Source organism: Salvelinus namaycush, chromosome 21 (assembly GCF_016432855.1).
Source record: "Salvelinus namaycush isolate Seneca chromosome 21, SaNama_1.0, whole genome shotgun sequence".
Taxonomy (NCBI): Eukaryota; Metazoa; Chordata; class Actinopteri; order Salmoniformes; family Salmonidae; genus Salvelinus; species Salvelinus namaycush.
The window spans coordinates 37,023,974-37,038,753 of NC_052327.1; the positions used below are offsets into that span (position 1 = coordinate 37,023,974).

General features: G+C 40.2%; 1 protein-coding gene across 1 annotated transcript in view; it reads right to left on the minus strand.

The window, feature by feature from the left end:
* LOC120066718 (SH3 and multiple ankyrin repeat domains protein 2-like) overlaps window positions 1-14,780 on the minus strand; it is a 159,908-nt gene that overhangs the window by 98,304 nt on the left and 46,824 nt on the right. Inside the window, exon 9 of the mRNA XM_039018180.1 lies at window positions 7,676-7,742. Coding sequence (XP_038874108.1) covers window positions 7,676-7,742 — 67 coding nt within the window. The remainder of the gene's footprint in view (window positions 1-7,675; window positions 7,743-14,780) is intronic.

The window sequence follows — 14,780 nt, forward strand, 5'->3', positions numbered from 1 at the left end:
AGAGGAAGAGACAGAAATCCCCTGACACTTGTACGGTAAGATTGCAAGATTGTAAGACTGCTGGCACTAGCATTAAGTTGACTGTATGCCAGAAGGAGAGTACATAATGTCACAGTCTTGGACCCTTGGCCTAAGGACACAGGAAAAAACGGATTCCATCAGATACAAAGTGGCATCTATAGAAAGATGACAGAGAAGATTGTAATCTGCATCCCATGCACCTTAGAGCCTACTGTAATGTACAGTCGTGGCATAAAGTTTTGAGAATGACACAAATATTAATTTTCACAAAGTCTGCTGCCTCAGTTTGTATGATGGCAATTTGCATATACTCCAGAATGTTATGAAGAGTGATCAGATGAATTGCAATTAATTGCAAAGTCCCTATTTGCCATGCAAATGAACTGAATCCCCAAAAAACATGTCCACTGCATTTCAGCCCTGCCACAAAAGGACCAGCTGACATCATGTCAGTGATTCTCTCATTAACACAAGTGTGAGTGTTGACGAGGACAAGGCTGGAGATCACTCTGTCATGCTGATTGAGTTCGAATAACAGACTGGAAGCTTCAAAAGGAGGGTGGTGCTTGGAATCATTGTTCTTCCTCTGTCAACCATGGTTACCTGCAAGGAAACACATACCGTCATCATTGCTTTGCACAAAAAGGGCTTCACGGGCAAGGATATTGCTGCCAGTAAGAATGGACCTAAATCAACCATTTATCAGATCATCAAGAACTTCAAGGAGAGCGGTTCAATTGTTGTGAAGAAGGCTTCAGGGCGCCCAAGAAAGTCCAGCAAGCGCCAGGACCATCTCCTAAAGTTGATTCAACTGCGGGATCGGGGCACCACCAGTACAGAGCTTGCTCAGGAATGGCAGCAGGCAGGTGTGAGTGCATCTGCACACACAGTGAGGCGAAGACGTTTGGAGGATGGCCTGGTGTCAAGAAGGGCAGCAAAGAAGCCACTTCTCTCCAGGAAAAACATCAGGGACAGACTGATATTCTGCAAAAGGTACAGGGATTGGACTGCTGAGGACTGGGGTAAAGTCATTGTCTCTGATGAATCCCCTTTCCGATTGTTTGGGGCATCCGGAAAAAAGCTTGTCTGTAGAAGACAAGGTGAGCGCTACCATCAGTCCTGTGTCATGCCAACAGTAAAGCATCCTGAGACCATTCATGTGTGGAGTAGCTTCTCAGCCAAGGGAGTGGGCTCACTCACAATTTTGCCTAAGAACACAGCCATGAAGAAAGAATGGTACCAACACATCCTCTGAGAGCAACTTCTCCCAACCATCCAGGAACAGTTTGGTGACGAACAATGCCTTTTCCAGCATGATGAAGCACCTTGCCATAAGGCAAAGGTGATAACTAAGTGGCTCAGGGAACAAAACATCGATATTTTGGGTCCATGGCTAGGAAACTCCCCAGACCTTAATCCCATTGAGAACTTGTGGTCAATCCCCAAGAGGCGGGTGGACAAACAAAAACCCACAAATTCTGACAAACTCCAAGCATTGATTATGCAAGAATGGGCTGCCATCAGTCAGGATGTGGCCCAGAAGTTAATTGACAGCATGCCAGGGCAGATTGCAGAGATCTTGAAAAAGAAGGGTCAACACTGCAAATATTGACTCTTTGCATCAACTTCATGTAATTGTCAATAAAAGCCTTTGACACTTATGAAATGCTTGTAATTATACTCCAGTATTCCATAGTAACATCTGACAAAAATATCTAAAGACACTGAAGCAGCAAACTTTGTGGAAATTAATATTTGTGTCATTCTCAAAACTTTTGGCCATGACTGTACTGCACTGTACTGTACTGTACTGTACTGTACTGTACTGTACTGTACTGTACTGTACTGTACTGTACTGTACTGTATACCAGAGAACATATGAGAGTAGAGCCTACTATACTCTACTGTATACCAGAGAACATAGGAGAGTGACAGAGAACAGTGCAGCAGACAGACAGATGACATAACACAGCTGATCAATCCATGCCTATTGAAATCATAGTGGTCACCAAAAGTATGCTGCTATCTTACTGAATGCATTCTATATGTATGCTGCTATCTTACTGAATGCATTCTATATGTATGCTGCTATCTTAGTGAATTCATTTTATATGTATGCTGCTATCTTACTGAATTCATTCTATATGTATGCTGCTATCTTAGTGAATGCATTCTATATGTATGCTGCTATCTTACTGAATGCATTCTATATGTATGCTGCTATTTTACTGAATTCATTCTATATGTATGCTGCTATCTTAGTGAATGCATTCTATATGTATGCTGCTATCTTACTGAATGCATTCTATATGTATGCTGCTATCTTACTGAATTCATTCTATATGTATGCTGCTATCTTAGTGAATGCATTCTATATGTATGCTGCTATCTTACTGAATTCATTCTATATGTATGCTGCTATCTTACTGAATTCATTCTATATGTATGCTGCTATCTTACTGAATGCATTCTATATGTATGCTGCTATCTTACTGAATGCATTCTATATGTATGCTGCTATCTTAGTGAATGCATTCTATATGTATGCTGCTATCTTACTGAATTCATTCTATATGTATGCTGCTATCTTACTGAATGCATTCTATATGTATGCTGCTATCTTAGTGAATGCATTCTATATGTATGCTGCTATCTTACTGAATTCATTCTATATGTATGCTGCTATCTTACTGAATGCATTCTATATGTATGCTGCTATCTTACTGAATGTATTCTATATGTATGCTGCTATCTTAGTGAATTCATTCTATATGTATGCTGCTATCTTACTGAATGCATTCTATATGTATGCTGCTATCTTACTGAATGCATTCTATATGTATGCTGCTATCTTAGTGAATGCATTCTATATGTATGCTGCTATCTTACTGAATTCATTCTATATGTATGCTGCTATCTTAGTGAATGCATTCTATATGTATGCTGCTATCTTACTGAATTCATTCTATATGTATGCTGCTATCTTACTGAATTCATTCTATATGTATGCTGCTATCTTAGTGAATGCATTCTATATGTATGCTGCTATCTTACTGAATTCATTCTATATGTATGCTGCTATCTTACTGAATGCATTCTATATGTATGCTGCTATCTTACTGAATTCATTCTATATGTATGCTGCTATCTTAGTGAATGCATTCTATATGTATGCTGCTATCTTACTGAATGCATTCTATATGTATGCTGCTATCTTACTGAATGCATTCTATATGTATGCTGCTATCTTAGTGAATTCATTCTATATGTATGCTGCTATCTTACTGAATTCATTCTATATGTATGCTGCTATCTTAGTGAATGCATTCTATATGTATGCTGCTATCTTACTGAATGCATTCTATATGTATGCTGCTATTTTACTGAATTCATTCTATATGTATGCTGCTATCTTAGTGAATGCATTCTATATGTATGCTGCTATCTTACTGAATGCATTCTATATGTATGCTGCTATCTTACTGAATTCATTCTATATGTATGCTGCTATCTTAGTGAATGCATTCTATATGTATGCTGCTATCTTACTGAATTCATTCTATATGTATGCTGCTATCTTACTGAATTCATTCTATATGTATGCTGCTATCTTACTGAATGCATTCTATATGTATGCTGCTATCTTACTGAATGCATTCTATATGTATGCTGCTATCTTAGTGAATGCATTCTATATGTATGCTGCTATCTTACTGAATTCATTCTATATGTATGCTGCTATCTTACTGAATGCATTCTATATGTATGCTGCTATCTTAGTGAATGCATTCTATATGTATGCTGCTATCTTACTGAATTCATTCTATATGTATGCTGCTATCTTACTGAATGCATTCTATATGTATGCTGCTATCTTACTGAATGTATTCTATATGTATGCTGCTATCTTAGTGAATTCATTCTATATGTATGCTGCTATCTTACTGAATGCATTCTATATGTATGCTGCTATCTTACTGAATGCATTCTATATGTATGCTGCTATCTTAGTGAATGCATTCTATATGTATGCTGCTATCTTAGTGAATTCATTCTATATGTATGCTGCTATCTTACTGAATTCATTCTATATGTATGCTGCTATCTTAGTGAATGCATTCTATATGTATGCTGCTATCTTACTGAATGCATTCTATATGTATGCTGCTATCTTACTGAATTCATTCTATATGTATGCTGCTATCTTAGTGAATGCATTCTATATGTATGCTGCTATCTTACTGAATTCATTCTATATGTATGCTGCTATCTTACTGAATTCATTCTATATGTATGCTGCTATCTTACTGAATGCATTCTATATGTATGCTGCTATCTTACTGAATGCATTCTATATGTATGCTGCTATCTTAGTGAATGCATTCTATATGTATGCTGCTATCTTACTGAATTCATTCTATATGTATGCTGCTATCTTACTGAATTCATTCTATATGTATGCTGCTATCTTAGTGAATGCATTCTATATGTATGCTGCTATCTTACTGAATTCATTCTATATGTATGCTGCTATCTTACTGAATGCATTCTATATGTATGCTGCTATCTTACTGAATTCATTCTATATGTATGCTGCTATCTTACTGAATGCATTCTATATGTATGCTGCTATCTTACTGAATGCATTCTATATGTATGCTGCTATCTTACTGAATGCATTCTATATGTATGCTGCTATCTTACTGAATTCATTCTATATGTATGCTGCTATCTTAGTGAATGCATTCTATATGTATGCTGCTATCTTACTGAATGCATTCTATATGTATGCTGCTATCTTACTGAATTCATTCTATATGTATGCTGCTATCTTAGTGAATGCATTCTATATGTATGCTGCTATCTTACTGAATTCATTCTATATGTATGCTGCTATCTTACTGAATTCATTCTATATGTATGCTGCTATCTTACTGAATGCATTCTATATGTATGCTGCTATCTTACTGAATGCATTCTATATGTATGCTGCTATCTTAGTGAATGCATTCTATATGTATGCTGCTATCTTACTGAATTCATTCTATATGTATGCTGCTATCTTACTGGATGCATTCTATATGTATGCTGCTATCTTAGTGAATGCATTCTATATGTATGCTGCTATCTTACTGAATTCATTCTATATGTATGCTGCTATCTTAGTGAATGCATTCTATATGTATGCTGCTATCTTACTGAATTCATTCTATATGTATGCTGCTATCTTACTGAATGCATTCTATATGTATGCTGCTATCTTACTGAATGTATTCTATATGTATGCTGCTATCTTAGTGAATGCATTCTATATGTATGCTGCTATCTTACTGAATGCATTCTATATGTATGCTGCTATCTTACTGAATGCATTCTATATGTATGCTGCTATCTTAGTGAATGCATTCTATATGTATGCTGCTATCTTACTGAATGCATTCTATATGTATGCTGCTATCTTACTGAATGCATTCTATATGTATGCTGCTATCTTAGTGAATGCATTCTATATGTATGCTGCTATCTTACTGAATGCATTCTATATGTATGCTGCTATCTTAGTGAATGCATTCTATATGTATGCTGCTATCTTAGTGAATGCATTCTATATGTATGCTGCTATCTTAGTGAATGCATTCTATATGTATGCTGCTATCTTACTGAATTCATTCTATATGTATGCTGCTATCTTACTGAATGCATTCTATATGTATGCTGCTATCTTACTGAATTCATTCTATATGTATGCTGCTATCTTAGTGAATGCATTCTATATGTATGCTGCTATCTTACTGAATGCATTCTATATGTATGCTGCTATCTTACTGAATGCATTCTATATGTATGCTGCTATCTTACTGAATTCATTCTATATGTATGCTGCTATCTTACTGAATTCATTCTATATGTATGCTGCTATCTTACTGAATGCATTCTATATGTATGCTGCTATCTTACTGAATTCATTCTATATGTATGCTGCTATCTTAGTGAATGCATTCTATATGTATGCTGCTATCTTACTGAATGCATTCTATATGTATGCTGCTATCTTACTGAATGCATTCTATATGTATGCTGCTATCTTACTGAATTCATTCTATATGTATGCTGCTATCTTAGTGAATGCATTCTATATGTATGCTGCTATCTTACTGAATTCATTCTATATGTATGCTGCTATCTTAGTGAATGCATTCTATATGTATGCTGCTATCTTAGTGAATTCATTCTATATGTATGCTGCTATCTTACTGAATTCATTCTATATGTATGCTGCTATCTTACTGAATGCATTCTATATGTATGCTGCTATCTTAGTGAATGCATTCTATATGTATGCTGCTATCTTACTGAATGCATTCTATATGTATGCTGCTATCTTACTGAATGCATTCTATATGTATGCTGCTATCTTAGTGAATGCATTCTATATGTATGCTGCTATCTTACTGAATGCATTCTATATGTATGCTGCTATCTTAGTGAATGCATTCTATATGTATGCTGCTATCTTACTGAATGCATTCTATATGTTTGCTGCTATCTTACTGAATGCATTCTATATGTATGCTGCTATCTTACTGAATTCATTCTATATGTATGCTGCTATCTTACTGAATGCATTCTATATGTATGCTGCTATCTTAGTGAATGCATTCTATATGTATGCTGCTATCTTACTGAATGCATTCTATATGTATGCTGCTATCTTACTGAATTCATTCTATATGTATGCTGCTATCTTACTGAATGCATATACAGCACTATAGACAGTATTCTACTATATGTGTAGGGTGGAATTGCCACTCATAAACAGTATGCAGTGTGTGTGTGTGTGTGTGTGTGTGTGTGTGTGTGTGTGTGTGTGTGTGTGTGTGTGTGTGTGTGTGTGTGTGTGTGTGTGTGTGTGTGTGTGTGCATGACGTGTGTGTGTGTTTGTGTGTGTGTGTGTGTGAGTGTGTGTGTGTGTGAGTGTGCTATCTTACTGAATTCATTCTATATGTATGCTGCTATCTTACTGAATGCATATACAGCACTATAGACAGTATTCTACTATATGTGTAGGGTGGAATTGCCACTCATAAACAGTATGCAGTGTGTGTGTGTGTGTGTGTGTGTGTGTGTGTGTGTGTGTGTGTGTGTGTGTGTGTGTGTGTGTGTGTGTGTGTGTGTGTGTGTGTGTGTGTGTGTGTGTGTGTGTGTGTGTGTGTGTGTGTGTGTGTGTGTGTGTGTGTGTGTGTGTGTGTGTGTGCATGACGTGTGTGTGTGAGTGTGTGTTCTCATCCCAGTCCCACTATGTAGGCCAGCTCCATTGTGAACTGTGGCTAAGTGTGGATTGGAGCAGAACTGACTGTCTTTAGATGAGAGAGGAAGCACAGAGCAGGTCCATCCACCGGGAAACACAATAGCCCATTCAGAGTGGAAGCTCTTTGGTCTACAACGTACATCATTCATAAAGCAAGTGAATTGCGCATGCCTTAACTCACATTCAATACAACACATTTGCCAGCAACCCTTTCCTAGACTGGTAACCTGCTATGCTCAATGGTTTACCAGTCTTACCATTTCCTATTATGCAATAGTTTTTTCTGGTAAATAAACACAGTTTATACTACACAGAAAGAAAGAAATGTTGAGTTCAGTAACTTACCGATATCAGTCTCTTTATGGTTCTTGATTAATTCTGCCAATTCAAAGTTTCCTGCGATGATGGCCACCTGGAACAGAATGGTAGATTTATAGTGAGGTGGTGGATATGGTGGATATGGTATTCATTATAGCAAATTCCTGACTACCAGCTCTGATGGCCACAACATGCAGTGGCTCAGTTAAATTTGTCAGAAAATAACTTAATTCCCATTGTAAAATGACTCACTTTCATGAAATGCAACTTGAAATCCTTATAGGTACTAATAATAACACAATAAACAGAAGCCTGGTAAAGGTTGTAGTGTAGTGGGTGGAGGGCAGCAGAGCCACAGCCACAGTGGATGAGTCAACACATATCCAGCCAGTAGACCCTGCCAACTGATGCCACCTTTAGCCACTTTTACATAAGACAGGTCAGTGCGGAGTCATATACTGTATATAGAGAGTTTGGCCAATGTGGTTTCTGTCTGAACGTTCCGATAGCGCCACTTCCTCCTCCATAGCCGTTGCTAAGTGATAATTGAAGCTTCCGTGTTGTGCTGTTTATTTCTGATCGGTTTCTTTTTTACTTATGAAGATGTCCAGTGAAAGAAGATATACAATTTGTTGACACCACAAAACTGTAAAGATTTGAATACACATTATTCCAAATTATAATTAATAAAAACTTCTGTAAAATTCCCTGCTCTGTTTTTCTTGTTTACAGCGGGTCAATTCAGAGGGAACTGTCGGAGGCACTGTTGTATTGTTACATCGCTCTGTTAACATGGTGTCCGTTTTAAAATCTGACCGAAATGCTCTCTATATACGGCTCTGGGTCAGTGGAATAGGAGACGCAATGTGAGGCTCAGGCTGCATCAAGGAAAGGTAGAGTCATAGAGACAGAACAAGTTTTATCTCTATGGGTACGGTATAGTCACTGAAAATTGTATGACTAGACTAACTCTCTCATGGAAATCCTGCATAAACTCAACCCTCCATCTCTATCCCAAATATGAAATTGGTTTCATGTGGAAAAACAAATACATTACCTGAAAATATGGAGCAATTTTCAATTACACTACTGAAATGAGTTAAATGAATTAACCTATTATTGTAATACAGTAATAAAGGTACAGAAGCTATTGGATTGGAGTAGTAGTGTTGCAGTATAATGCATGCTAGAGTGGAGAATGAGGCTGTGCACTGAAAACATGACTCCTACTTCCCATCATCGTCTCCTCCCAGAAACAACATTCTGCTACACTGAAAAGCTGAAACGCTCTGCTCTGCTGTCTGTTTACCTTGTAAAAAACCATATGGGGAGGTAGGCTAAGTTATGATGTTACAGTATAGCCATGAGGATAACCTCTCTTAACCCTGCACAGTTCAACACAGCACACACTCTGTTCCTCTGCTGTCTGTTCACCTAGTCCCAAACCATATGTAAGTAAGTTATGATGGCTAGGCAGAGAGAGGGGGAGAGAGAAAGAGACGGACAGCGAAACTAGGGGACTGAGAAACAAAGAGCAGAGAGATAGTGAGAGCGAGAGAGAGAGAAAGAGGGAGAGAGAAAGAGGGAGAGAGCAAGAGAGAGAGATAAAGAGAGAGCGAGAAAGTATTCTCATGATTTGTTGACTTCAAAAAAGCTTTTGACTCAATTTGGTTTGAGGGTTTGCTATACAAATTGACGGAAAGTGGTGTTGGGGGAAAAGCATACAACATTATACAATCCATGCTCACAAACAACAAGTGTGTGGTTAAAATTGGCAAAAAACACACTTATGTTTTCCACAGGGCCGTGGGATGAGACAGGGATGCAGCTTAAGCCCCACACTCTTCAACATATACAGTATATCAACGGATTGGCGAGGGCACTAGAACAGTCTGCAGCACCCGGCTTCACCCTACTAGAATCCGAAATCTACTGTTTGCTGATGATCTGATGCTTCTGTCCCCCCAACCAAGGACGGCCTACAGCAGCACCTGGATCTTCTGCACAGATTCTGTCAGACCTATGCCCTGACAGTAAATCTCAGTAAGACAAAATAATGGTGTCCCAAAAAAGGTCCAGTTGCCATACCACACATACAAATTCCATCTAGACACCATTTAAAAATATATATATTTCACCTTTATTTAACCAGGTAGGCTAGTTGAGAACAAGTTCTCATTTACAACTGCGACCTGGCCAAGACAAAGCAAAGCAGTGCGCCAAAAACAACACAGAGTTACACATGTAATGAACAAGCATACAGTAAATAACACAATAGAAAAAATCTATATACAGTGTGTGCAAATGTAGTAAGATTAGGGAGGTAAGGCAATAAATAGGCCATAGTGGCAAAATAATTACAATTAGCATTAACACTGGAGTGATAGATGTGCAGATGATGATGTGCAATTAGAGGTACTGGGGTGCAAAAAAGCAAAAATAAAAACAATATGGGGATGAGGTGGTTGGGTGGGCTATTTACAGATGGGCTGTGTACAGGTGCAATGTTCGGTAAGCTGCTCTGACAGCTGATGCTCAAATTTAGTGAGGGAGATATAAGTCTCCAGCTTCAGTGATTTTTGCAATTCGTTCCAGTCATTGGCAGCAGAGAACTGGAAGGAAAGGTGGCCAAAGTAGGAGTTGGCTTTGGGGATGACCAGTGAAATATACCTGCTGGAGCGCGTAATACGGGTGGGTGTTGCTATGGTGACCAGTGAACTGAGATAAGGAGGGGCTTTACCTTGCAAAGACTTATAGATGACCTGGAGCAAGTGGGTTTGGCGACAAATATGAAGCGAGGGCCAGCCAACGAGAGCATACAGGTCGCAGTGGTGGGTAGTATATGGGGCTTTGGTGACAAAACGGATGGCACTGTGATAGACTACATCCAGTTTGCTGAGTAGAGTGTTGGAGGCTATTTTGTAAATGACATCGCCGAAGTCGAGGATCGGTAGGATGGTCAGTTTTACGAGGATATGTTGAGCAGCATAAGTGAAGGAGGCTTTGTTGCGAAATAGGAAGCCGATTCTAGATATCATTTTGGATTGGAGATGCTTAATGTGAGTCTGGAAAGAGAGTTTACAGTCTAACCAAACACCTAGGTATTTGTAGTTGTCCACATATTCTTAAGTCAGAACCGTCCAGAGTAGTGATGCTAGTCGGGCGGGCGGGTGCGATCAGTTGAAGAGCATGCATTTAGTTTTACTTCCATTTAAGAGCAGTTGGAGGCCACAGAAAGAGTGTTATATGGCATTGAAGCTCGTCTGGAGGTTTGTTGCCCTAGAGCACACCAAAAACTATACATACCTCGGGCCGAAACATCAGCGCCACAGGTAACTAGCTAAATCCAAGATGGTGTAGCAGTTAGACGTCTTTGTCCTCCATCTTGTTGTGTCCCATGTATATATATTTTTATAACTTTTTCTTCGCATATCTTTTTATATATTTTTTATAAACCTCAACATCAAAATACTCTCCTGTAACCCACCTCACCCAATGTGGTGTGGATCGTTTTTTTTCTAAAGTATTTTTATTTACCTCGAATTCGGAATCCCCCAACAGAAGCTAGCCAGCTCACTAGCTACTAGCTAGTAGTCAGCTAACCACTACTAGCGGTCATCAGCTAACCTTTAGCTCGGAAAGCTCTCGCCAGTTTGTACAACGCGACTCAAACCAGAGCATACCGGACCTATTTTCTCTCCATATCCCCGGATTCCTACCGCAAGCTCTGGACATTTTCACCTGGATCATCGCAGTTAGCTAGCTGCTATCTGAGTGACTACTCCTGGCTAACGTCGGTCCCGAAGCAAGCACCAATTAGCCTGGAGCTAGCCCATGCTAGGCCCTTTCTCCCGGGTAGCTAAAGAGGCCCATCAGCCACTCCTGGGCTACAATACCCGGACCCCTTCTACTGCCGGTACGGGGCACGGAACCCCGCCGATCCTTCACAACTGGACTACGACGTAATCTGCTCGAGGGGGTACTCAACTTGCAGCTACACGCGACGTCCCTGAATGCCCATCTGCTAGCCGCGGCCCGCTACCTGCTAGCCGCAGCCCGCTAGCTGTCTAGAGCATATTGGACTGTTAGCTGTATAGATCCATCGGCCAATTTCTTGGGCCACTATACCTATTTTGCCAATTACACTTGGACCCCTGTGCTACTCGGAAGCCTACTAATCCATCACGACTGGTCTATCGACGTCACCGCACGCGGAAGCTAAAACAGACTTTCCTCCATCGAGACGTCCCTCTAAGGTCCATCTGCTAGCTTGCTAGCCACGGCCTGCTAGCTGTCTGAATCGCCGTGTCTCCAGCCAGCCCAACCACTCACTGGACCCCTATTGATCACCCGGCTACGCATGCCTCTCCCTAATATCAATATGCCTTGTCCATTACTGTCCTGGTTAGTGATTGTGTTATTTCACTGTAGAGCCTCTAGCCCTGCTCAATATGCCTTAACCTACCATTTAGTTCCACCTCCCACATATGTGGTGATATCACCTGGTATAAACATCTCTAGAGAAAATATCTCTCTCATCATTACTCAATGCCTAGGTTTACCTCAAATGTACTCACATCCTACCATACCTCTGTCTGTACATTATGCCTTGAATCTATTCTATCGCACCCAGAAACCTGCTCCTTTTACTCTCTGCTCCAAACGCACTAGTCGACCAGTCCTGATAGCCTTTAGCTATACCCTTATCCTCCTCCTCCTTTGTTCCTCTGGTGATGTAGAGGTTAATCCAGGCCCTGCAGTGCCTAGCTCCAATCCTACTCCCCAGGTGCTCTCATTTGTTGACTTCTGTCATCGTAAAAGCCTTGGTTTCATGCATGTTAGAAGCCTCCTCCCTAAGTTTGTTTTATTCACTGCTTTAGCACACTCTGCCAACCCGGATGTCCTAGACGTGTCTGAATCCTGGCTTAGGAAGACCACCAAAACCCCGGAATTTCCATCCCTAACTACAACATTTTCCGACAAGATCGAACTGCCAAAGGGGGAGGAGTTGCAATCTACTGCAGAGATAGCCTGCAGAGTTCTGTCTTACTATCCAGGTCTGTACCCAAACAATTTGAGCTTCTACTTTTAAAAATCCACCTTTCCAGAAACAAGTCTCTCACCATTGCCGCTTGCTATAGACCACCCTCTGCCCCCAGCTGTGCCCTGGACACCATATGTGAATTGATTGCCCCCCATCTATCTTCAGAGCTCGTGCTGCTAGGTGACCTAAACTGTGACATGCTTAACACCCTGGCCATCCTACAATCTAAGCTTGATGACCTCAATCTCACACAAATTATCAATGAACCCACCAGGTACAACCCCAAATCCGTAAACACGGGCACCCTCATAAATATCATCCTAACCAACTTGCCCTCCAAATATACCTCTGCTGTTTTCAACCAAGATCTCAGTGATCACTGCCTCATTGCCTGCATCCATAATGGGTCTGCGGTCAAACGACCACCCCTCATCACTGTCAAACGCTCCCTAAAATACTTCAGCAAGCAGGCCTTTCTAATCGACCTGGCCCGGGTATCCTGGAAGAATATTGACCTCATCCCGTCAGTAGAGGATGCCTGGTTATTCTTTAAAAGTGCCTTCCCCACCATCTTAAATAAGCATGACCCATTCAAAAAATGTAGAACCAGGAACAGATATAGCCCTTGGATCTCTCCAGACCTGACTGCCCTTGACCAGCACAAAAGCATCCTGTGGCGTTCTGCATTAGCATCGAATAGCCCCCATTATATGCAACTTTTCAGGGAAGTTAGGAACCAATATACACAGGCAATTAGGAAAGCTAAGGCTAGCTCTTTCAAGCAGAAATTTGCATCCTGTAGCACAAACTCAAAAACGTTCTGGGACACTGTAAAGTCCATGGAGAATAAGAGCACCTCCTCCCAGCTGCCCACTGCACTAAGGCTAGGAAACACTGTCACCACCGATAAATCCACTATAATTGAGAATTTCAATTAGGATTTTTCTATGGCTGGCCATGATTTCCACCTGGCTACCCCTACCCAGATCAACAGCCCTCCACCCCCCACAGCAACTCGCCCAAGCCTCCCCCACTTCTCCTTCACCCAAATCCTGATAGCTGATGTTCTGAAAGAGCTGAAAAATCTGGACCCCTACAAATCAGCCGGGCTGGACAATCTGGATCCTCTCTAACTAAAATTATCACCCGAAATTGTTGCAACCCTTATTACTAGCCTGTTCAACCTCTCTTTCATATCATCTGAGATTCCCATAGATTGGAAAGCTGCCGCGGTCTTGTTGTTGTTGATGTGAGTGGTTTTCCATTGAAAGCCTATTGACTATATAAGGGTTTAGGGCCCAGATTGCAGTTCATATGGCTTCCACTAGATGTCAACAGTCTTCAGACATGGTTTCAGGCTTGTTTTCTGAAAAACGATGAAGAATAAGACCTTTTGGTAAGTGGTCTATGGAATCATGCAGTACTGGTTTGCGTGCGTGACTGTTTGTGCGCTCTTCGTTCTTTTTCCTTTCTATTGAATATGCTATTGTCTGGTTGAAAAATTATCGATTATTTAGATAATTGACAACCTGAGGATTAAATATAAACATCGTTTGACATGTTTAGACGAACTTTACCGGTACTTTTAGGATGTATTCGTCTGCATGTTTTGACCGCCTTTGAGCCAGTTGATTACTGAACAAAACGCGCCAACAAAACGGAGTATTTGGGATTTAAAGAGGGACTTTATCGAACAAAACGACCATTTATTTTGTAACATTTATTGTTTAACCCTTTGAATTGCCAACAGAGGAAGATCTTCAAAGTTAAGTGATTTCTTTTATCGCTATTTCTGACTTTCGTGACGCCTCTTCTTGGTTGGAAAATGTTTGTATGCTTTTGTATGCGGGGAGCTGTCCTCAGATAATATCATGGTATGATTTCGCCGTAACGCCTTTTTGAAATCTGAAAAAGCGGCTGGATTAACAAGAAGTTCATCTTTTAACCGATGTATAACACTTGTATTTTCATGAATGTTTATTTTTACTAATTTTGTCATTTGAATTTGGCGCTCTGCAATTTCACCGAATGTTGTCGAGGTGGGACGCTAGCGTCCCAATGACCCCAAAGAAGTTAACAAACAGATTA